This window comes from Manis pentadactyla, chromosome 2, assembly GCF_030020395.1.
Source record: "Manis pentadactyla isolate mManPen7 chromosome 2, mManPen7.hap1, whole genome shotgun sequence".
In the NCBI taxonomy this organism is placed as follows: domain Eukaryota; kingdom Metazoa; phylum Chordata; class Mammalia; order Pholidota; family Manidae; genus Manis; species Manis pentadactyla.
The window spans coordinates 213,689,487-213,714,545 of record NC_080020.1 but is presented as its reverse complement, the minus strand read 5'-3'; the positions used below and the strand labels follow the sequence as shown (position 1 = coordinate 213,714,545).

Below are 25,059 nucleotides of genomic sequence, written 5' to 3'. Positions count from 1 at the left end.
GTATGTTATCTGGTTTTGCTATTTGCAAATCCTGTTGAATTTAAGTAGGTGCAGTTCTGTGGCCCAACTACTCCCTGTCTTATTTCTAGGTTTACCCATAAGAGCTGTAAATAAGCTTGTCTATTTGCTAGGAGCTCGTTTGGGTTGCTTTTGTGAGTGTGACTGATGGGCAGTGAGCTGGCCCAGCACATACAACAGCTCACTGAGCTCTCTGATTCCCATGCCATTAGTGTGGGGAAGGTGATTGGAGTCATCTGGCTCAAGATCTTTCACTGAAGTGACTTACAAAGGACTGAGACTGTGTCACCCCTCAGATGGACTCCCCAATACACTTAGCCCAGCAATGTTACATTGCTATTCAGACTCTTCCTTACTAGAGTTGTGAAGATAGTTTGATTGTAGGGGATGGATAATCCACCAGGAAATAACTACATAGAAATGTTTTAAAACTTACAGGAACAGAGGGTCAGAACAGAATCTCAGCTCAACTCCATATTCAATTCAATCCAGCAATTCTCCAGTGCCAAGTGCTTGGGAAATAGGAGAATGAGCCAATGTCCCTGCCCTGGTGATATCACCAGTCTCTTTGGGGACATGTCTCCCTAAAGACAGACACATGTACCAATAAGTATCGCCATGTATGAGTTCAGCTGAAAATATGTAAGAAGTCTGTTAACCCTACCTTCTGAAAAGGAGCTTAAAGAACTAGAATTCCTCATGTAAGGAAAGGGGATGGAAATTTCCTCATAGAGATAACTGCAGTCACCAACAAGTTTTCGCCCTTTCCAATGGTAAGTGCCTTTCTGTGGCTTTCCTGAGAAGTAGCTAGCTAGCCTGTGCTGGATTCCTCCAGTGATGGGGAGCCTAGGACAATCCATTCCATTCTCAAATAGCTCTAGTGATTTCACTTCTCTCCCTTCTATTGAGTAGAAATCAGAGCAATTTCCATCCATTGATACAATGTCCCCAAAACCACAAGGAATGAGTTCAATCCATCTTTGTTGCGTAGGCCCTGCAGCAATGTTTGGTTCTAGAAAGCACAGTGCTGGATGGCATGATGCCCAAAAGACTTGGCTGATACCCAACCAGTTCCTTTCCCACATCATCGTAGATCATGGGAGAGGAGAAAGTTCCCTGTGTTGGAGCTGAGAGACCAGGGTTCTAGCCTGAAATTCTATTCTCACTAACTATATGACTTTAATAACTGTCCTAGCCTTTCTGAACTTTGGGTTATTCGTACTTCAGTCCATAAACATTTATTGAGCATACATGAAGCTTTGAAGTATATATAGACCCTCTCTCAGGAGTTCTCAGCCAAGTTGGGTTGATGGAAAAGTGAAAGGTCAAGTACAGTCCAGTGTGGCAAAGGCATTAAAATGCATGAGATTGAAAAGGTGAACAAAGTTAACAAGACTTTAGCTAGGCTGGCCAGGGTGGGGTGGAGGAAGAGAGCCTCAAAATCAGGAGTGAAAGAGGAGACATTACTACAGAAATAGAAAGGATTTTAAGAGACTGCTTTGAACAACTGCATGCCAATAAATTAGATAACTTAAATCAAATGGACAGATACCTAGAAGACACAAATTACTGAAATTAATTAAAAAAGAAATAGAAAATCCAAATCGATTTATAACAAGCAAAGAGATTGAATTAGTAATTTTTAGACTTCCCATCAAAGAAAGCCCAGGCTTTTCTGGTTTTACTGGTGAATCCTCTCAGACACTTAGCAAATAATTAATATCAGTTCTTCACAAACTTCTCCTCCAAAAATGGAAGAGGGAATACTTCCCAGTTCAATCAGTGAGACCAGTATTACCTTATACCAGAATAAGGCAAAGACATCACAAGGAAAGAAAACTACAGAGCAGAATCTCTTTTGAATATATATTCAGAAATCATCAACAAAATACTAGTAGACCAAGTCCAGCAACAATAATCAAGGTAGTGTGGTACTGACATAAGGATAGCCATATAGATCAATAGAATAGAGTCCAGAAATAAACTCTCATATTTACGGTTAACTCATTTTCAACATGGGTGCCAAGACCATTCAATGGGGAGATAATAGTCTTTTCAATAAACAGTGCTGGGATAACTGGATAGCTACATGTAAAAGAATGAGTTGTACCCCTACCTCATACCATATACAAAAATTAATCCCAAATTGTATCATAGACCTAAATATAAGAGCAAAAACTCACACTTAGAGGAAAATGTAGAAGCAAATCTTAATGCCCTTGGGTTAAAAAAAAAAGACTTCATAGATAAGACACAAAAGACAAGCGACAAAAGAAAAAATAGGTAAATTGGACAAAATTAAACACTTTTGAGCTTCAAAGGATACCATCAAGAAAGTAAAAAGACAACCGAAAGAGTGGGAGAAAATATCTGCAAATCATATATCTGATAGAAACTTGTATCTAGAAAATACAAAGAACTATTACAACTCTATTACGACAAATAACCCAATTAAAAATTTAAAATGGGCAAAGAATCTGACTAGACATTTCTCCAAATATATACAAATAACCAAGAAATACATGAAAAGATGCTCAGTATCAGTAACCATGAATGTAAATCAAACCACAATGATATAATGATGTCACATCCTCTAGAGTGGTTATAATAAAAAAGACAAAGAACAAGTATTAGTGTGAATGTGCAGAAGTTGAAACCGTCATACACTAGTGTGATGGGAATGTGCAGTGGTACAGCTGCTTTGGAGAAAAGGCTGTAAGTTTTGAGAAGGTTAAGCAGAGTTACCATATGACCCAGTAATTCCACTCCTAGGTGTCGCTCTAGGAACCTAAGTGTTCATAGCAGCATTATTCATAATAATTCAAAAAAGTGGGAACAATCCAAATGTCCCTCAGCTGATGAATGGAGAAATAAAATGTGGTATATCCATACAGTGGGATATTAGTTGGCTATAAAAAGGAATGAAGTGCTGATACATTCCACAACATGGATGAACACTGAAAACACTGAACTGAAACTAAGTGAAAGAAGCCAGGGAGAAAAGACACTGTTGTGTTATCATATAAATGATTCCATTTATATGACATGTCCAGAATAAGCACACGTATGGAGAGAAAGGTTCGTACTCGCCAGAGGGTTGGAGGGCACAGGGAGTGACGGCCAGGGGATGATGGGGCTGCTTTTTGGGATGATGAAAATGTTCTAAATTTGCCTGTGGTTGCACAGTTGCACAACTGTATGAATACATAACATCTACTGCACTGTACTTGAAATAGGTGAATTTATAATATGTAGATTACATCTCAATAAAGCTATTATATACTCAGAAAAAAAGAAAACTGCGTGAGAGAAGCACCTAACTCAGACTCACGGTCATTTGACATAATTCTGTAAGCTCCTGGTCTGCTGCCCAGGTGGCTAAGCCTCGGCCTGCTGGACACGTTCCTTCTGTGCTGAGTGCACAGGAAGATCAGGGCTTTGGGGTGGGGGCTCTGCTTTGTTCCCAACACCCATTGGGACTAATCGAAGGAATGTGACTAAGTGCATCTCTTCCTTGTATTTCCAGACATCCTCCGGGAATTCAGCCCTTCCCTGAAAGGCTTCTCTGTTGGCACCGGGACACAAAACAGCCCTGGAGCCTTCCTGAACCAGGCCGTGGCAGGAGACCGAGCTGAGTGAGCAGGGGAGCCTTGGGAGAACCGCACTGGTCCTCTGGGGACCTGCTCAGGGGCTTGGCCTAGACTGGAGAGTGTGCTGAAGGCTGGGGAGCTGGCCCAGGGGAGGGGTCTGAGGATCAAATACTGGGCTGGGGGGGCTGTCTGGGGGGTGTCCATTGCTGGGGGACACAGAAACCTACTAGTCTGCCCTACTAGTCACAGTTGACTCCAATGCCAGGTATATGCAGTGAGCACATTTCCCTGCCTCCTCTGCCAATCTCATGTCCACCCAAGAGAGTGGGCCGTGAGAAGATCCCACTTGGAGTCCCAGTTCTTACCATTCTGAATGCCCTTTTGTGTTGCCTTCTCCCTCCCTTCCTCAGACTTGCTTTGGGGGCAGACTTCCTGGGGCATGGAAGAGCTCCAGGCCTAAGGGGGGACCCTGAGTCCCAGGCTGGCTTTCCTGCTTGTCTCCCTAAGCTTAGCCTCTAAGGGATGCGGCTGACTGGGGACCTGCCCTAAGGGGTGGCTGTGAGGGCCAAGGCCACGCTGAACGTGAAAGGCTGGTGCACACATACTGGGTCAGGAGAGCGGCGCCAGTAGCAGGGCTGCAGGACCCACCTGGAGAACACGTAGTGAGCAAGGCCACACCCGTCCTGAGTGCCAGGCTCCCGAGAGCAGGATTGGCTTTCCTGGGTCCTGCTGCTCCATTTCTCCCCACAGTCCCAGGGCCCTGAGTGCTCCCTCGGGTTTACTACCTGGTCAGAGAACAAGTGAATACCTTGCTCAATCTAGGAAAAAGAAATGGAAAGATCCTTTCTGTTTCTTAACCCTGTTTTCCTTCCAGAATAATCACAAACCTCACTTCACCACCCGCTCCCAGGGATTCATGTGTGTTGGTTCCTAGATCCCTGGACATCATTCTCCTAGCTCTCAACACCTTCTGGAATCCGTGAGCCGCCCAAGTAACCCATTCAGTCACAACAGGAAAGCTGATCAATCATCCAAAGCAGAGATCCTACAAAACCTGATCGATTTCATAATGAATTCTGTGGTTTCATTTTCCTTTTGGTGGAGGAGAGGTGAAAGGCTACGGACGTACTACTTAAAATTGTTGGCTTGCTTTAGTCTAACCATAATTTTGCTGGTTTCCAAGCATCTGTCAGCTCGTGGTGTATGAGCAGAGGCAGTTCTAAGCATGATTAGGTCAGGAAGGCATCCAAGAGTGAAACCTTAGTCAAGCGCATGAGCGCAACCAAACACAGTGTGATTCATCCGGCCCTGGATTTCTTCCCAGCTTTCCCCGAGGCCTTGGGGCTCCTTTGTATAAGTAATCCATTTGTTCAAGCACATCCCGCATTGTGGGGAAAAGCTAGGGTTCGTGATTCCCATATTACAGGTGAAGAAACTGTAGCACAATCGGGGGCCTGAGCAATGCGTCGAACATGTGTGCTTGTGCCCTGTAGGCTTGACCCCAGGTCCTATAATAGCCCCTCATACGCATACAGCAGGTACAACCACAAAGTACCTTCATGTTTTTCCATCCTTGTGTTCTGGACAGTGGCTGTGAGATGGACAGAGCAGAGGGTCACCTGCCCACATTTTCTCCGTGGTGATAGGAGGCCCAGAGAGCTTGAGTGATCATCCCTACACCCTGGTCCATAGGAAGAACAGCTGCCCACCTAACTTCAGACTTGCAGATGAGAAAACTTAAACTCAAAGAAATTGAGTGGTTTACCCTAAAATTCCCACCTAGGTTTTCTGATACTCTGTTAGGTAGTCTACTTAGTCTACTATGACTCAGACTAGATCGGATCGACTAACAGTTAAGAGTGGAAGAGATGACCACTAATGTTTCCTGCTAGGCACTGTCCAGGTGATGGTGGTGGTGGTGACAGTGCTGGTGATGGTGGCAGGAATCAGTCAGCAGGTTATTGCTAATAACGATGCTTACCATGTGCTCTTCCTTATGGGCACCTGATGTAAGCTACCCAGAAACTCTGTAAGGAAGGTATGCTTACCATCCCTAACCTACAGAGGAAAAAAACACGACAGTCTGCAAGGTTCAGTACACTTTGCCAAGGTCTCACCGCTGGTCAGTGGTGGAACTAGGATTCCAACCCATGCGGTCTGGCACCAGTAATGCCTCTTCATCACTCCATGGGGTTGCTTTGCTCCTCTAATTGACTGGTCCTGATGACCCTCTATGATGGGGTTTATCTCCATGTTTGCAGTCTTTTTTGAACTGAGGACTTAAAGTCACATTCCATAGGTAGCTAGAGGCAACTAAATGTGAAACTCTGATATGTCTGACTCAACTGTGTCACCTTGAGGCTGAAGTCATGGCACCTGCAGAAATGAGCTCATGCTGAGCCATGCATGGCATGAGACCCTCACCTGCAGCCTCTTTGCTCTAAATGAACCTGGCTTGGAAGAGAAAGAGAAGTATGTAATCAACTCCACCAATCAGGAAACATTGCAGTGACAGTCCCCCCTCCTATGCAGAGTGCTCTGGCCTTCCCAGAGCACAGCCACCCCCAGCCCACCCCCAGTGGAGACTGAATGGAAAGGAGCTTTGTGACAGGACCGTGGTCTTCAGTCCAGCACTTTGCTGCCCACATTTGATTCCTGCTCTCTCCGCGAGATCCGCTCCCTGCCCCAGCTCCACTGTTCCTGCCCCTCACATGACTTCTTGTGTGTGCCCGCAGGGATTTACCTGTTCAGGCCAGAAAGCTGGTGGATCTGATGAAGAATGACATGGCAAGTCTGGGGGAGGTGCCACCTGGGACAACTTGATGGGTAGAACTCCCCAGAACAGGGAGTGGGCAGGAGAAATCCACGGAGATAGAGAGGTCTCATCTTTGTGGGGAGGACAGGGCCATGTGGAAGACCAGAGAGTCTTCCTTAAGAAAAAAGAAAGATTTAGCATCTACTACCTGTGACTTATGAACTTAGGACCCCAAAACCAAAAAGCAGAAAATACTAACACCCACTAAACCTTCCAGCATGTGGGGACACACCGCTGCCAACACTCAGCACTCTGTATTTTCCTTGACTTGCCTCTGGGACAAGGCATTTACTTGTTCGTTTCCTATTTTCATTTTAGAAGATAAATTTCCAGGAAGATTGGAAGATAATAACCCTGTTTATAGGAGGCAACGACCTCTGCGATTTCTGCGATGATCCAGTAAGTCACCAGGCCCTTAACTCAAGATTCCTCCCAGGGAAGGATTTCCACCCAAGGTCACTGGAGCTGTGTGACTGGGTGGGGACTTGGGGGCTTGTGATCTGGCATGGATCCAGCCTAGGATGAACCCTAAGACCCAGAGGGCATTCACCTCCGGGTAAAGATTCAACAGGACAAGCAGAACTGGTTATGAGATTGAGTCTGATGAGGTTTCCAATCAAGGGAGCCTGATCATATCATTCTAGAAACAAAGATAACATTCCAATGATCTAGAAAAACCTGGTTTATCTTTACAGGTCTTTATCAGTCAGCACCTTTCTCCAGGATTGAACTGCCTTACTGTCTCCACCTTAACACTGTCACTTGTCCAGGAAAGTTGATTTCCTAATGCAGGCATTTAGGTAAAGTTGGAGCCAAGTCCTCCTGGGCTGATGGGAAATCCAAAAGCCAGGCTTTCTGCCCTGTGGGTAGAGGGCTTCCTCCTGGAACTCCAGAATCTCTGATCTGGAAGAAACCCCTCCAGCCATACTGAACAGTCCCACCAGTAGCAGAAATGTCTTCCCTAGAAGCCAGTGGCAGTTGAACATTCTTAGCCACAGGCAGCTCTTTAATTTGCTAGGTAGCCCTACTCAGTATTACGAGCAGGTGCAAAGTTTTGTCTTGTAGTATTTCTTTGTCTGAAGCCCAGATCAGCCTCCTTGGAGCTTCTGCCTCATTTGCCTGTGCTGGGCAAGCCTGTACCTCTTCTATGTTCAATTTAGCTGACTTTGAAAATAATAGTTTGGGGTTGTTTTTTTTTTTACTTTATGAGCAATACACACAGGAAACACACCAAGGAAAGAGAAAAAAATATTCTCCATGATTACAACATCCAGAAAGGCTATGGTTAGCATCATTTTGATAAACATCTCTCTAACATTTTCTGTGAATATGGAAACATTGCTTTGTCATTGTTGAGAAAATAGTGTCAATTAGAAAATAGTTTGGTAACCTTCTTTTTTCAATAGTGATACATTGGGAGGATATGCCCATGCCAATATTTATTCTACAAAATAATTCTTAATGATGCTATATAACCTACAATTATAGATTGGCCAGAATTTACTTAATTATTCCCAGTTATTAGATACTAAGCTTACATTACATCTGCTTATGCCTATTATAAATAACACCAGTGTAAACATCCATCTTTACGTACAGGTATAATTGTTTCCTGGTATATATTCTAAGTAGTAAGATTTTTAAGCAAAACAATATGTACATTTCCCCCAGTGTTTTATAATGAAAATTTCCAAACATACTGAGATATTTAGGGTATAGTGTAGGAAAGGCCCATACTCCCGCCACCTAGATTTTACAGCTAACATTTTGCAATTTTAACATATATCCATCCATCTAATTTTTTGGGGATTGCACATTTTTAAGGCTTTGAGTACATATTGCCAAATTGCTCCCAAGATAGCTGTACCAGTTATGCCTGTTCCCCACTGTACCAGCAATGTATGTTATTTAGTAGCTGCTAATCTGAAATGAAAAAACTTTGCTTGTTTTGCATATGTGCATTTATTTGATTACCAGGTAGTAATAAACTTTTATTTCCCTTGCTTAATGCTCATGCAAATTTCGCCTTTAGACAAATTCTTTACTATGCTTATTGGCCATTTTCCATTAAGGTATTTATTTTTTTCTGACTGATTTGGAAAAACCCCTTCTATTAAGCATACTCCCCCTTTGTCAAATATGTTGCCTATTTGTTGTTTTCCATTTAATTCTGTTTACAGTGTTTTCTGATAAACAGGACGTTGTCTGTTTCCAGTATCATTTGCTGGGCATGTCTTATATGCCAGGCACTATACTAGGAGCTAAGAGATGAATGAAACATAGGCTCTGTCCTCAAGGAACAGACCAAGTATGGAAAACACCCCCATGTGGCTCTAGTGAAGCTCATAGAAGTCAGAACTGCCATGGAATTTGGCATGGAGATGGGGGGTGCCAGAGGTTTACACAGAGCAGGAGATTTTCCAGCTGGGGCTTCAAGATGAGGACATTTGTCAGGCAAAAAGACCAACAGAACAAAGTTTAGGAAGTGGTCAGTCTTGCTGTGGCCCTGCAGTCCCTGCCCCAAGAAGCGACCCTGCCCCCAGGCCCTTCACAGCCTGCTTTCCTGGCATCAGAGTCACCGGGCCAGGGGTTTCCAAGCTGTGATATGAACGTCCCGCAGTGGGGCCTCAGGCTGCCCGGACAGGGCTGAAGGGAAGTGGGACCTCGGGCCTCACCCCACTTCTTGAGCGCTGCAGCTTTGATCGGTTTGGTAGAGCAGCGTTCTTGGTTAGATCTCATTCAGAGAAATGATTCTTTTGCTTTAAAAAAGTTTAGGAACCACGAGTATCAAGATCAGCAGAAATAACCATTAAAATGTGTTTGGGCTTCAGGGACGGGATTGCCCCTTCCTCTTAGGCTCTCTCACCTCCTCAGGTGATCTGATTGGGCTGTGGGCGCCCAGGTGCAGGGGGCCCTAGGCAGAGGAGGTCAGGGCCTAGGACCACAAAAAGGTCAGCTGCTCCACCACCCCACCTTAGAGGGGTCCAGAGGTGTGACGTGCTTTAGCCGAAGCCCTTTATCTAGTTGCTGTGAAGTGGATTCAGGGCTTTCCATAGCTCCGTGCAGAAGAAAAGAGTGTTTCCCTGAGGGTCACAGCCCAGGGATGGTGGAGTTGGTATGGAGGCTGGGGCCCCCGAGGCAAACCTATGTTTCAGTGCTGCCCAGTCTACCTGAAACACAGGAAGGAGGAGGCCCAAGAGAGGAAGCAGCCCTGGTCTGCAGAGAGGCTGGGTGATGAATGGTGTCAGACATTTCCTCTTCCCACAGGTCCATTATTCTCCCCAGAACTTTGTGGACAACATTGGGAAGGCTCTGGACATCCTCCACGCTGAGGTACATGCCTGGGCCACGTGGCTCTGAGCAGCTCACACAGTCCTTCTTCTGGGGCCTCAGATAGCCTGGAGGCAGCTCGGCTGCCTGCTGAGACCTCCCTGCCAAGCCCCCTTTCCCTGGAGACCCGCCCTGACCATGCTGTCAGGCCCGGTCCCAGCATCTGAACACGTAGGTGTTGATGGGGCACGGAGGGGAGGGAGGAGGCTGGGACGAAGGAAGTGGCTGGGGCCAGATGAGATGAGGGGCCACAGACCTGACATCCGCAGAAGGAGCTGGCCCTGGGCCCCGGAGAGAGACGGGAACTGCCCAGCTTTGACCTGCGTGGGGAGTGACCTTGCCTTTGTTCAGGTTCCTCGGGCATTTGTGAACCTGGTGAAGGTGCTGGAGATCATCAACCTGAGGCAGCTCTACCTGGAGAAGGAAGTCAGCTGCCCGAGGATAATCCTCAGGTGGGATGGAAGCTTCCCTGCTGTTCTCCAAAGGGCCACAGGGCCCCTAGCAGAAAGTGACCAATGCACTAGGAGACCTAACGGTGTGAGGCATGCTGCGACCACCCCATTTTCTAACCTGACAAGGCCTAAGTGGAGGGGATGTCCCAGGGCTTCTGCAACCCCAATGTGGCCTTAGCTACCCTTGGGGCGTGCCCTACAACCCAGCCCACTTCCGTTGTGGTGGCAGCTCAGACACCTTTCAGTCCTCCAGGCGAGAAGAGACAAGCCTGAGGGGTGGAGCCACCCGGCTCCCTGGCCGCTGCTGGGCCTACTTCCCAGGGCGCCCTGAGCTTCCTGCCCTGCCCACCCCACCCAGAGGCCCATCTCCATGACAGAGGGAGCCTCACTTTGGTGTGGGTGCTCCAGGCTGGGCTTTCACAAATGCAGGGCTGATGCCACTTGCTAGACAAGAGGGTGATCAAATCAGAATCAGTCTAGAGGATAGTTTTCCCCCAAGAACACAGAGTCCCGGTCCTGGGAGGTCCCTGGGAGGCCTCCTGCATCCTCAGTCTCCAGAGGCAGACAGACGTGGCTCCCTCTCCGCTATTATGCATCTCCACGAGCCTCAGGAGGAAGACCTCCTCCTAGCCCATTCCTACCAGGCCTCCTCTGGACCATCAGACCAGGTCACCGTGCTGATAACCCTCCTCCCCACAGCTCTGTAGCTCCCTATGGCCCCTCTCCTAGCCCCGAGCACATCATGTGGTACTTACTCATGGGCCTCACCCCCACAGCCCTGAGCACAGCCCCACTGCTAGCACAGCTTGGGGACTCCCTGGCTGTTTGCTGAATGACTGAATGAATAATTCACAAGGGTCAGATTTGCTCTTGGAAATTAAGGGTATCTTGGCTACTCCCCTGAAGATCCATGCCAAACCTCACCTGGGGCCCCAGATTGCACGGGTCTGCTCGGGAAGGCCTGAGGTCACTGTGGGCAGAGGGAGGACGGCTGCTGGATGACACACCTCCAGACACAGCTGGTGTCAGCCGCTGACTCTTCCCCTGGCTCCCGCTTCCTCCAGTCACTGGGCCGCACAGGTTTCAGTCTGTCATTCCATTTCAAAGCAGCTCCCCCAAAACTCTTACTACCCATCACTGCAGAGTTTTTCAACTATTAAAGCTAAAGGTTCAGAGCTGGCATTTGCCAGGTCTGCTCTCAGGTCAGAGATGGTCAAGTCACTGACTGTCAGATCAGGCAGCGTCAGGGACGTCTTGTCCTGCTGCCTCTCGCTGCTCTGTCTCTCCTCTGCACTCCCTGCCTCTCCTGTGTTCTGTCTCAGTGGTTGGGCTTTCCTTGGTGGTACAGAATCCACACTATTGTAGCCTCATCCCCCTGGACCAAAAGCCCAGATCTGCAGATTGACCAGCCAGGGCAGAGGTACAGACTGGACAGAAGCAGATTAACTAGGGATGATGAACTCAGGTCCTGGCTCTCACACTCAGCATCCATGTGACCTTGAGCCTTAATCAATTTTCTTATCTATAAAATGGGGATGAGAATACAACTTCTTGCATAGCTAAGATGCTTAAACAAGTTCATACCCATAAAGCTCCTGACTCAGCAAACAGTCAATATGTGTTCGCCATTAGTATTGTTATCACTATTATTTCAAAGGAAGCGCGCTCTATCTGTACTGCACTGTCCTCAGACTGTCCTAACAGAACTCAGCTCCATGAAAGTCATTCCTGCAGATGTTGAAAGACATAATGATTTCATTCTCACAAGCAAATCCAGGCCTGGGAAATCCTTTTAGCTTCATCTGGTACAGTTGACAGGTTAGCCAGCCAGCTATCAGCACAGCCTTCTGATACCTGCGAGTTAAATATGTTCCACATCTCAAGCCCATGTTTCTGCATCATGCATGCAGAATGTGATTCTTGTGGGGTGAGGCATCTCTTCTGCTTGGGCTTCAGGTCTCTGTGTCCCTGTGTCCTGAAGTTTGATGATGACTCAGCAGAACTGGCCTCCCTCATCGAAGTGAATAAGAAGTACCAGGTGAGCTGCAAACAGGCTCCAGGGCTGCATGGGAGCTGCTGTGCGCCTTGATTGCTGTGCTTGGAAAATGAGTACATGTTTACATATTTTGACCCCCAGTGGGTGTGCAGTTACTACTGATATAAAGTTCACAGCTATAAAGGCATGCTTTGAGGCAGCAGGGACCATGGTTCGGTTTATTCTATTCAAACTATAGCATCAAGTCCCTAAACACGCTTCACCAAATCTCAGTTCCTGGCCTTACAGGAAAACAAATATTATAATTGTCCATGAAGAATGTGTAGGACCTTCTCACCCCCAGGTGGGAAACCCTTTCTGCCCGAGAGAACCTGGAGGGTTCAGTGAGGTAACACATCCCCTCGGCCCTCCCCTCCCAGGGAACAGGTGCTTTTGAAGAGCACAGGGAGAAAGAGTCAGCAGATTAGCTCCAAACATCTTATGGGTTGTTCATTAGGCCTTTCCCCATCAAATCTTTGGCCAGAGAAGATGACTCCCTCGACTGTCTTGAATTTTCCCCCAAGTAACCATCCAGCCACTCAAGAGAAGAGTGGGAGCCTTCAGCTCCTCTCGAGGGGGCTGCAAACAGCTTCCAGGGTGGATCCATCCTTCATGTTCATTAACTCCGTGGAGCAGATCCACCCCCCTGCAGACTCTTTAAGGGCAGCCACACCTGTCAGGGGTGTCAGGTCTCAGGGGAATGGACCTCTATCAGCCCCTGACCCCATTACCCAGCCCTCGGGGTGACTCCCCAGCTGCACTTCTGCCATAAGCAGGCACAGTGAGTCTCTGGTGAGGATGTCTGCGGAGCAAAGCTGTCCCAGCTCAGGTGCATGGGCACAAAGGACAAAAACTAGATGCAACTCTGGCTAATTTAAGCAGATTGATTATTTAAGCAGAATATATTAATCAATATAGAAGAGCTAGAAAGCTAGAGTCAGAGGCAAAGCCACCAGAAATCACAGAATCACAAAAGTCTAGGGGCTGAGCCATAAGAATCAAAATCAGACCAAGGAACTAGTCCAGAGACACCATGGACACTACTGTCCCGATGCTTCTAGGAAACAGTTGTGGCTGCCCCCTCAGCAGAATGGATTGTGTGCTGGCCAACTTTCTATCACCAGCTTCCAACCCAAAGTTTAAGGCAGGGGCATCCATGGGGGACCCTAGGGCATGTGCCCACGTAGTTTTCAGGGACATTAGGAAAGCCAGCATTTGTCTTTCTCTCCTTCTGCAGAGGGAAGCAGGCTGCTCTTGCTGCAGTGGTTTTCAAACATAGTTAGCAGGTTCAAATGCTGGGCAACAAAAAGAAGAACTTTAGACCATACTTGCCTTCACTGACCCTCTAGATTAACCCTTGTTTCCAGGCCTGATCTTGGTTGCCACTGAGAGCCTGATCTAGTGTCCCAGAGAAGCTTACAGCTCAGCCACGTGAGGCTATCATGCCATCTTGCAGAATCCTCTCACTCCCTACTTCCTGCAAAAGCTATGGGTCCCATCATTGCTATTAATAACCACCATGTGCCAGGCATTCTAGACACTATTTCCTTCATTTCCCAAGTAGTGGTGGTTCCACTCTAAGCCACTGTGGCTGACCCACGGAGTAACAAGGAGTACTGAAAGAACTTGCTAAACATCCTACATTTACAGGTGGGGAAATAGAGGAACAGAGAGGGAAAGTGTCCTGCCAAAGTCACACAGCTAGTTAGTTAGTGGAATGGCCCCTGCTGCCTTCCTCAGGGCTCTGCCTGAAACTGGAGGAGACTCTCCCAGGAAGCCAGAGGTGTGGCATCCCTCAGCACAGACTCTGTCTTTCTGGCTGACCCTGGAAAAGAAATGCATGGTGTTTTTTAAGTGATGGCACTAATGTTCCTGGGTGTGTAAGCCTGGCTTCCCTCTCCAGCCAGGGTGCTGGCCCCAAATGGTGGAACCTCGCAAGTGGTAGCATGGCAGAGTCTGGCAGAAGTGGGTGCCAGAACCCGGGTAACTGGTCGTTCTGGAACCAAGCCCAAGTGGAAGCTGTGAGAGTAACAGCTCTGTTACCCTCCCAGACAGATCTGAGCGTCTCCAAGAACTGTGCTGTACAGGAGCGTGTGTGCTCACACACACACACCATGCACAAGCAATACACAGAGGCGTTAAGTGGTGATTCACTTTTGATTTTCTAAAACAAAATGCAGGAAAGAAATAAATGTAAGGATTAGCCAAAAAGGTCAATTATTGAAAGACGTACCTGGTCCCTACTTCTCCCCACCCATCCTCCAGCCTTTTATCAGGAGCCTTAAAGGGGAATCAAGCTGATCCACTTAGGTTTTTCCTTCCCTTCCCTTTTTCACAACCTGGGTCAAATATATGCAACTGCAGCAGAGACTAGCAGCAGGGGTTGAGACAAAGGCTGATCTAAAAAGTAAATGGTTGGCTCCTGATCAAATGAGATTTTGCTGCAGATTAATTTCACACAAAGGTCAGACCGTTAAATTCTGTGGCAGAGAAAGAGGCCACACAAAGACGGAGCAGATGCACACAGGGCCCTGACCCCTGTCACCCTTTCCTCCTGCAGGAGGGGACTCATCACCTGGTTGAGAGTGGGCGATATGACACAAGGGAAGATTTTACTGTGGTCGTACAGCCATTCTTTGAAAAAGTGGACATGCCAAAGACCTCGGTAAAGAAAGCAGGCCTCATGGATAAACGGGAACCACAGAAGTGGGCAGCTGTTTCTGAGCATCCCCTGTGTTATCTGGCGTCTCCATAACATGGCCCCTTTTTCTGCCCTGTGACCAGGAGGGGTTGCCTGACAGCTCCTTCTTCGCTCCCGACTGCTTCCACTTCAGTAGCAAGGCTCATGCCCACGCAGCCAGCGCCCTCTGGAACAACATGGTAAGATGGCTCAAGTGGGACAAGTGATTCCTCCTCTGAGAAGAGAAAGTCTCAGGCAAGCTTTCGGGGGACCCCTGAGGCGGCATGACTCCCCACCCAACGGTGATGACAAGGCCCTTTCCCCCTGTCTCTCGCTCCCTTCTCCAGCCCTGACCTGCGTCCTGGCCTTTCCCATCTCCTTCCCTCTTCCTCACTCCCTATCTCCTGCTTCTTGGTTTAGCTGCAACCTGTCGGCCAGAAGACGACTCGGCATAATTTTGAAAACAAGATCAATATCACGTGTCCCAACCAGGTAGAGTGGAAGCTCATCTTTGTGGTGGATTCACCTGAAGCATCTTTTCTTGTCTTCTAAAATCTCTGATTAAGGTTTCTCATGCATTTCATCCCAGATTCTCACCCCAGCCCTAGCTCTGTTTACCTATCTGCCCACTGCAGACTCCACTTAAGCATTCCCAATGCCCCATCTTCTTAGACTGTGAGGGACAACAGTCCCCAGCATCTTGGAGGCCCTAGGGTGCTGCTCCACCCCTCCATGGGCAGGGAGCCCCTGCATGCAGCTCTTTCCAGCCAGGAAGGGGATCATGGCAGCACCATCTGGCTCTCATTTTGAAGACTAGGGATGGGAGAGATTGTCAGGGGCAGGATGGGACAGAAGGGCACCCTGTCTCCATGTAGCCACTGCCTCCACGGCAGGATGGAAAGAGCAGGGAACTGAGACCTGGAATAGTAGCTGCTAGGACAGAGCTTGGGGTGGCAGAGGGTGGGAGTTGGAAGCTGGAGCTAGGAAAGGAGACAATAACTGGGAAGGCAAAGCAGAACAAGACCCCCTAATTCACTCATAAATTGTCCAATTCTTGGACCTCAAAGCACCTGACTCTTCTTGCCTGGGCAGGAAGGATGCCAGGCTGCTGCAGGGTGGGAGTGGCATGGGGTGGGGGGTGGGCGGGAACCTAGGGAGTAGGGGACACAGGTTTGTAGTAGCAGAAAGTGGTGCTCTGTTAGGAGGGAGAAAGGTCGAGAAAGAGGTGACCAGCCTCCACAACCAGCTGGGTAGGAGGCAGAGAGCAGAGGGGCTCACTCCTGGGGGCCACTGAAGGGCTCATTATAACTGTTCCTGCCATTTGGGCTACAGAGAAAGCCCCAGTGCACCCTGGGAGGGGGCCCACAGCAGTCAGCTTGGCAGGGAGGGGCTTGAGAATGTGGAGCGGGGTAGGCTGAGAGTGTGGGAAGTGCTTGTGCCTGAGGTGGCACTTCTTGAAGGCTGGCAGTGGACAGCAGCGCAGGAGGCGAGCTGAACACACTGCAGCGGCTCCCCCCTCCCCTTCTTACAGGCCTGGCCCTTCCTGAGCACCTACAGGAACAGCGTGCAGGTAACCCCTTGTTGCCTTTCTGCTCACCAGCCAATGCAGGGGGCAGCCCCAGAGCCAGGACTAGCTCAGCTGGGCAGGTGGGGATGTGGGTGAGGGCTCCTGATGGACAGCCAAGGGGCTTTAATACTATTTTATGAAATCCACCCACCTACACCTGTTCAGACAGGGTGGAGGGCAGAGTAAGCTCCACTGATAACAGCCCGGAAAGGGGGCCAGCCAGTTAAATCACAGCCTCTTGAAAGGTGGAAGTGAAGATAACTGTCCTCAGAAAGCGGCTGCAGAAGCAGGGCTGGGGTGTGATGGGGTCGCATTGTTTGGCTGATGCCCCGGTTCACGCGCTGGATGGGGGAGGGGTGTGAACTAGGTCAGCGGATCCCAGCTTGGCTGAGACTCCAAAGCACCTACGGAGGCCTCTTCTTCAAATGCCCCTCCAGGCCCCTTCCCAGGGGGCCCAAGAGTCTGTGTGCGTTAGAGCTCTCTGGGTGAGTCTGATGCCCAGCCATTCTCGCTGGTCCCTTTCCACACTGTGATTCTGGGATTCATTCAACGCCCTTAGGGTCATGGGAGCCAGCTACTGTGCGAGGACAGGATGCCTTCTGCCTCACCGCCCACCTCAGGTAAGCTTCTGTCACACACCAGGACCCAGGGTTCACCCGCAAGGAGTCAGCGGCCACTGAGCGCTCTGATGAGACTTTCATATTTAACTACATGACACTCATGCCTGGTACTTGCTCCCTGTCTGGATAGTCACCTGGGACAAGGCCCTGCTTTATGCCCCTCCACCCTGTCGGGCCCACAGCGGCCAGGCCAGGAACCAGTTGCTGCTCTCCCAAGTCAGCCCACTAAAGGGAGGCCATGAGCTCCCCCTCAGCGGCCCACCCTGTGGTGTGACCTCACTGAGGCTCAAAGGTGGGGATGGGTGCCCAGAGAGTCCCATGGGGGAGCCAGGGCACATCTGGTCGCGCACTCAGACCACAGTTGGTGTCCCACGTGACCCCTGACCCTTAGTGGTGGGATCCCATCTGCCTTCTCTGCCACCCCTCATCCTTCCCTCCCCGTCTCAGCACTCACTCCCTCACCCCATAGGTCCAGGGTTGGTTTATTGTGTTTCTTATGGGGAAACTGGCTTCCTAGGACCTCTGCCCCATGACCCCAAGGATACTCAGTCTTGCACGGCCCAAACACACTCACAGGTCATGGTTCTCATCTTGCTTAGAGCAAGAAGCACTGGACTCTGACTACAGCTTCCTTCCCACAAACACAAGTGCACTTGTCTTTCCAGTGCATGCCCTGAGACCCGCAGATATCCAAGTTGTGGCTGCTCTGGGAGATTCTCTGACCGTAAGGACTCTTGGGCCCTGGTCGGGGCGGGGTGGGGTGGCTGCGTCAGTTCCAGGTCCCAGTTCCCCTGAGTCCAGGCCCTGTCCTCCTGATCTCTGCATTACCCTCCTCCTCTGTCCTGGCTCTGTCAGTCCACGAGCATGACAGTGGTTGGATTTTGCAGCCACTTTCTCAATCAGGTGTGCAAGGGGAAGTCTTTTTCAGGAGTGAACTGAATTGTCTCAGTGGAGGTTTTGAACATCTAACAACACTTTTTAACAATTGAAAAAATATGTCATTTTGGCTTAAAAAATCTAAACCTACCTTTGGGTACTCTTTTCCCTTTGGATTATGCTTTACACACAGCTCAAAGCCTCACATCTGATTCCTCTTTGCATTTGCACAGAAAGCAGCAAAGACCACAGTGGAGGCTAAACTTCTGCTCTTAAGTTCCAAGAAACAGGGGTATTTCACCATCCCAGATGGTGGTGCTTCCTGGCAGCACTTCTAAGGCCATGAGAATGCCAGAGGGAAAAGGGGAGAAATGTGAAGTTTCTGAAAAATCTGTCTACTGCAGTTCACTTAAGCCTATAGATTCTTTCTTCATGCTTATAAAGAATCTAAGAGCATGACGCAGGTGGTAATGATACACCAGTGTCTCACATTTGCAAAGCACTTTAGAATTTTCAAAACTGTTTTTACAACTATGATCCAGTCTGGCCATCAAAACAGTCCTGTGATACAAGCAGAGCATGTCCTTGGTTCAGTAAGGAGGCAGCTGAGATTCAGGGAAGGTACACAGCTGGGAAGGAGTCTGGCAGAACCCCCAAGCCTGGTCTGCTGACTCCGCACCTGGTGCTCTGCTCACGCCACTGTGAGTGCCTTGGGAACTGCCTGTGTAAGACCTGTACATACACAGCCTCCCTTTTCTGTGACTTGCTGATTCTCTTGTGGATTTGGTGTTTTTCAAAGGCTGGCAATGGAATTGGCTCCAAACCAGATGACCTTCTTGATGTCACCACTCAGTATCGGGGGCTGTCATATAGGTAATGTTACCCCTTTCCACCTATGCTCACCCCCAGAGATTGGGTGGGAGATCGTCTCTCATAAATGAATAAGAGCAAGGACCAGGTCTGGAAGGGGCTTTCAGAAGGAAAATGTGATCATATGAAAAGTAGAGAGGATATTTACTGTCAATATGTTTTTTCTTTCTTGGTTATTCAGAAAAAGAAAACTAGGGTTCTTATCAGACTCCTGGGTCAACAAATCCAGCATGAAATGCACCCAAAAAGCACCAAATCTCTGAGTCTTCACCTGCCTTTTTGTGTGTATATGTGCTTGTGTAGATGCTCCTATGTCTCTGTTTACCGTCTGTATGTATTTATTCATGTCATTCGTAGTCACACCTCTGCCTTTATGTATATGTGCACATCTGTACAGAAAATTCAGAAATGCAACACACACTTCAGGAAGAATGATCAAGACAAAACCACAACCACAGGTGTGCTGTCCCCTGCCATGTGTCTGCACAATATGAGGCATTGAGGCGGGGGGGGGGGGGGGGTGGGCGAGAGGAATGTACAGGAAGCAGAAGCAAACACTCCTGCTCAATTGGCAAGTACTGTTTGCAGATACAAGATGCCTGAGTGCTACAAGAATATAGGAGAGGGAGTAACTCACCCTGCCAGCAGGCAGAGAAGGTGGTACCCCAGTTATGTCTTGACAGATTAGCAATGAGATGGATGAGAAAAGGCATCCCAGACACAGAAGTATAGAAGGTCCTAGTGGGTCGCGAGCAGTTGAATATGGGTATTCTGAAGTTTCTTTCCTAATAAAGTTCGTGTTTATGTATGCTTCATGGTAGCTGGCGATTAGCTCAGAATTCACAACTAGAACAAAACCAGCCACAAGAGGGCAGAGTGCTAATGAGAAGCTGGGCGGCCCCAAAACACGCATGCCGCCTCCTTTTCCTTCGGAGTGCATTCAAATGAAGTGTTTCTTCCAAGACAGTGAGAGGGAGCAGTGTGGGGATGATTAGGACTGGGACAACTGGGAGGACAGTCCCAGAGAGAAAGGTTTTCCTGGGTGGGAGAGGCGTCCTCACTCACCCTCAGAGAGGATGGGGGCAGGTCAGCATGAGGACCTCACCCTCCGAGAGGGGAGTAAAGGCCTCCAGCACCCAGGTCCTCCCGCATTCCACCTACCCTCAGCCAGGGAGGGGGTCTCTAACAGCAGCCACAGAACAACAGCCTCGCCTCCTGATGGCTCTGCCCCAGTGCTTCAGAGGCTGCAAGAAAAAGGAAAGCCAGAGGGAAAGAAAGAAAGCGGATTTTTATTACGATTCAGGAAAAGCGTGAGGTGGTGGCAGCTGCACTTAGTCTTAGCCAGAGAAGGCAATGGCCTCACATCCCAGTGTGGGAAAATAGAAAACAAAGCAGACAAACCAGCCAGCAGATGATAGGTGAGCTCTGCCTGGGGAAGCAAGGTGATCTGCCCATCAACAGTTCAGCTGGGCAGATTCCTGGGATTCAGACACAAACAGGCAACTTCCTGCTACACGTTTCTCTGAGAATAGGAAAATTCCGCCATTGTTGTTTCTTCCTCCAAGTGAGGTCCAGGAAGGCCTAATATTTCCACCTTCCAGTTCTAATTCCAAGACCTCATATATTCAATGACTGCTATCCCTTAAAACTCTTTATGTGCTCTAAATATTTCAAGTACCCAGCTGTGTGTGAAGATGCACATGTGTTAAAGATGGGGATGCTGGGCCAGAGTCTGAGGGACAGTCAGACACTTGGTAGAATAGATACACTAGTGTTTCCCAATGTGTTCCATGGAACACTAGCTCCCTATGGGTTCCTTGAGAGGGCAAAATTATTTGCATTTTTGGGGAAACATTATCTACTATAAACTTCCTCTGGCAACTTCACATGCATATTAAGAGTTCTGAGAAACTCTACAATGAAGAAATCTGTTTAAATTGCATCTGTTCTCACCAGTGTTTCCCTTTATCCCAGAATCCTTTCTTTGTTCATAATACCTATTGGCATTCCTTGGGAAATGTCCATGTAGGAGGCTAATCTGAGGAAAGCAATTTTTTGAAGCCACTAAAGCTTCTGGATTAAGAATGCTATGGAATTAATAATTTTAGGTAAATTTGCAATGTGAGCCTCTTCTAGGAAACAGAAAGCGGACAACGCAGACCTCATAAACTTGGACAGGGCAGAGGACCTGGAATTTGGGGGAGGTGTGTGGCTATGAACAGGAAGTGCAGAAGTTAGGTTTGGTGGTGACAATTTCCCAGGCCCCTTGACCTGTGAGAAGCAGACAGCAGTGAGAGATTCAAGCTTTGGCTACTTTAACAGTGCAGCAGACCCAGAGGTCTTTAGAGCATTGCTTTTTCTTCAGTTGAAATAAATTTGCTTGTTTGGCATCATTCAAAAGACTAAAATAAACTTTGCTTGCCAAAAAATGCATTTGTTTGACTTATTAATTAGGAATTCAATCTCATATTACTGAGACTCTTTCAACAAAGGGTGTTGAGCGTCTACTCTGTATTTCTCTGTGCACTGTGGGTGAGAATGGACGAACAGCACCCAGCCTTGGAGCTCATGGTGTAAAATAAATCATGTTGCTCTGAAGGGTCTCATATGCACTAGCTGATTCATATGGATTGAGATTCTTTCATGTTTCACATAGTTCTAGCCAAAGTGAGGGCGTAAATATTTTTGCTCCTTCATAATTATTTGTTTAATTCCCTTTTCTCCTGGAAATGTTCACTCTAAAATGGACTCAGAGATCTCTGTGGTCTCGATCATCACCGCACTTGTTTTAGAACAAAGATACTTTCAGGCAAGCAATTACAATAGAAAGTATTTGATGTGTATGTGCTCATGTATGTCTCTACGTTTGTGTTCATGTTTATTAAAGGAGAAAAGGAGGCAGTTAGAACACAGTGATTGGAGGAGGTATATGGAGTTATAATTTCCTTCCAAGTGTAAAGAACTCTTATTAAGTGTATTTAGTCCAAAGAAAGGAGGACCAGGAGGCAGTTAAAGCAGCAGCTTCATGCAGAGTTGGAAAAGAATTGGAAGTGCAAACAAAACATCCAACCACCGGCCAAGTTAGGTTCAGACATCTGATGGGAGGTGGAAGAGGCACAGCTGAGTGTGGTAGAAGGGAAGGGCTCACCGGCTTCTGTCTCTCTACCCCTTGGGGCAGCCGAGCCTTTGACTTAACCGGGCCCTTGACCATGCTAGTATGAAACAGTCACTCCACTCCAAGCATTTCCTTGACTTGAAAAGTCATGACTTTGATTCATGGCCTGTCCTTTGGAAATCTGTACCACTGGGATGGATGCTAATGCTGTTCTCAAATCTATTGGCTTGAAATAATATACTGAGATTGAGGAGGGAGGCACAGAAGAAAAATAACAGTAAATACAGTGCATATGAACCCTGGACTTCGTTAAAATAGAAATACCTCTCTCCTTGCCTCCCACATGTATTCAATTTAAATGCATGGAAGGAAAGGAAATTTTTAGTGTGTTCTGAGGTTAGATTGTGAGCCATAAAACTAGATTTGAATAGGTAAAATCAGATTGGCCATTGGAAAAAGCAGTGGGAGGCCGTCCCCTGAACTTCCCAGGAGAATTTGCCTCTCCAGTGAGTGAGAAGAGCTAATCCATTTTCTAAAGGTTTCTAGCTCAAGCTGACTTTTAGTTGTCTTTATGGTTTTTAGTTTCTTCTAGAAAGCGAATTAATCCCTATGCACCACAGCCTCCTACTTTATAAAATGGAGATCAGCCCATCTGCATCAGAAGCTTGTTTGGACATGTGGGATAATTAATGTAGAGACTTGTTCCTGGCTGGGCACATAAGATATACTCAGCTTAGCGCTCTCCCTCCTGATTTGGTGGAAAAGAGGAACAGCTCTCTTTTGCCTTCAAATACTGGATTTGGGGGCAACTAGGGGCTTTAGATTTTCTGAGAATCTCCCAAACACCACGAGAAGGGTCTGACACATTTTACAGGTGCTGCTGATATGGGCACTAAGAAAGGTGGGGGCTCTCTTGTAAAGCGTCTGTACTGATCCCACCTCACTGATTTGCTCACTCCCTACAGTTCAGGAGGGGATGGCTCCCTGGAGACTGTGACCACTTTACCGAGTGAGTAAAGAGGTTCCATCTGAGCAGCAGGCTTCCTGAGAGTGCTTTCAGCTAAGCAAGGAGGAAGCAGTGTCTTCCTTACAGAGTCCCACTGGGATGGGAGGAGAGGTCTGTGGGCAGGTCGCTGAAGAGGGTAGACTAAATGCTTACTTGGAGCAGGAGACCTGGATTCCAGCCCCGGCCCTTCGGTGTGCTTGCCAGGTGACTGAGGGCCAATCACCAAGCATTCTGAGCCTCAGGTTTCCTCAGCTGGCCCAGAGGGTGTGGAAACAAATGAGACAGGGAGTATTCACTGCACTGTGAATTGTGAAAAAACAAAAACTGAGAGGCTCTTGCTGCTTTGGCCTTGTCATCAGGCCAACTCACAGAGGCCCCGACTCCTGTCAGGCCCACACACCCCCTCCCTGCCTCCTCCCTTGGGGACCCTGGGCCAGAGAAGACATCCTGGCCTTCCATCCCAAGCTCTCTCTGTCCTCTTCCAGATATCCTTCGGAAATTTAATAGAAATCTCAAAGGCTACGCGGTGGGCACGGGTGATGCCAGTGAGACAAATGCGTTTCTCAATCAGGCTGTTCCTCGAGCAAAGGCTGAGTATGGCATTTGGGGAGGGTCCTGTGGGGAGAGTGTGGGAGGTGCATAGTTCCCCTTAAGATTGGAATACTGACCTCCACATGCAAAGAGGACACTCAATGACTCTCAGAGGCTCTCAGCCACCCTCCTCCCTGGCTGCCCTGTGCCTAAGGCCCCCGCGGGGAGGCTGGAGAGGCTGGAGCTCGGACAGGAGCCACGACCCAGGAGGCTGAACTCCTGACTTTGCTTCCCCGGGCAGCATGTTCTAATCATGCAGCTAACTGCCCGACCATATCCAATGTTTGAAGCTTCCCACGGCCTAATGGTAATAGAGAGATTCACTCTCTCCAAAGCCTCAGAAGTGGTGATTCCCCAAAAGCATGCCAACTAAATGGATGGGCAAGCCAGAATCTCTAGATGTAGAGGCTTCTGGGGTAACAAGTCGTGTCCTGTCCCTAGGCCTACCATAGAGCTAATAGGAGATGCTGGGGGGAAGCCAGAGGCGGCCGAAGCAGAACTGTTCAGCCTCTCAGGATGGACAGTGTATATTCCCCATCTCTTTCTAAAAGAAGAATTTAGTAGCTAAGTGTACAACAAAATAGCACATACATAAGAGAGAAAAATCACAGTCACTGGTGAAGCAGGGGAGGAAGAAGCAACTGTGTCAATAGGAGCATGTTTATGGTTGTGCCTGAGCATCAAACTCATAGCTTCCTGGCAGCCAGGGAAAAAAAGAGGAAGCATGCTAAAACTTTCACAGGTCTGATTGCAGGGTCTGCACCTGTCCCTCAAGGGGGACAAATGCTTTCCTAGCACGGGATCCTAAAAGACTCTTTGCAGGTAGACTCCTGGAGAGGAGAGCATGGGTAACAGATATAACTGGCAGTACCCTTGACTACAGCTCTAGGACAAACACACAATTGGCTTTTCAAAAGGTTGTTGTAATCCTTCTCCAGAGCAGGCAAGCAGCTCCTTGCCCCCCTGAGCCTCAGGGTCTCTGCCAGTTCATACAATGGGGATAATGCCATGGAAACCCCAGGTCAGCCCCTTAGGAGGAAAACTCCAGATACTGTCTCTCACCAGCACTGATTTCCTCTCCTTCCCAGGGAACTCACAAGCCAAGTCCAGACCCTGGTACAGAGGATGAAAGATGATCACGTGAGTCAGATTTATGGTTATTTTTAAACACTGATTTTCTAACCCACCAAAGTCCCCACATGGAATGGTCTGCCATGAAACACTGAGCCCCCTGTCAGTGGAAGGCAGCCCCTAACAGAGAGCCTCCGGAGGGGATTATGTCAGTGGGACAGTGGGACGGGGCTGCTACTGGGACGGGGCTGCTACTGATCACAGTGACCTCAAAAGTCCCTCCTGAAGCTAAGGTTTTACGGTCTACAAATAAACCTCTTAAATTATTTCAGCTCTGAGATTCTATTATTTCAAGTGGGCAAGGAAGTCTTAGAGGGTTGAATGGGTTTCCCAGAGCTATGGCACCTTTTTGTTGGTTGGGGA

General features: G+C 48.2%; 1 protein-coding gene across 1 annotated transcript in view; it reads left to right on the top strand.

The window, feature by feature from the left end:
• Window positions 1-25,059, top strand: part of PLB1 (phospholipase B1) — a 112,832-nt gene that overhangs the window by 54,065 nt on the left and 33,708 nt on the right. Inside the window, exons 21-36 of the mRNA XM_036903586.2 lie at window positions 3,545-3,653; window positions 6,344-6,395; window positions 6,742-6,822; window positions 9,691-9,756; window positions 10,105-10,205; window positions 12,162-12,243; window positions 14,801-14,905; window positions 15,025-15,120; window positions 15,341-15,412; window positions 16,452-16,490; window positions 17,047-17,107; window positions 17,773-17,831; window positions 18,783-18,856; window positions 22,934-22,977; window positions 23,460-23,568; window positions 24,654-24,705. Coding sequence (XP_036759481.2) covers window positions 3,545-3,653; window positions 6,344-6,395; window positions 6,742-6,822; window positions 9,691-9,756; window positions 10,105-10,205; window positions 12,162-12,243; window positions 14,801-14,905; window positions 15,025-15,120; window positions 15,341-15,412; window positions 16,452-16,490; window positions 17,047-17,107; window positions 17,773-17,831; window positions 18,783-18,856; window positions 22,934-22,977; window positions 23,460-23,568; window positions 24,654-24,705 — 1,202 coding nt within the window. The remainder of the gene's footprint in view (window positions 1-3,544; window positions 3,654-6,343; window positions 6,396-6,741; window positions 6,823-9,690; window positions 9,757-10,104; window positions 10,206-12,161; window positions 12,244-14,800; window positions 14,906-15,024; window positions 15,121-15,340; window positions 15,413-16,451; window positions 16,491-17,046; window positions 17,108-17,772; window positions 17,832-18,782; window positions 18,857-22,933; window positions 22,978-23,459; window positions 23,569-24,653; window positions 24,706-25,059) is intronic.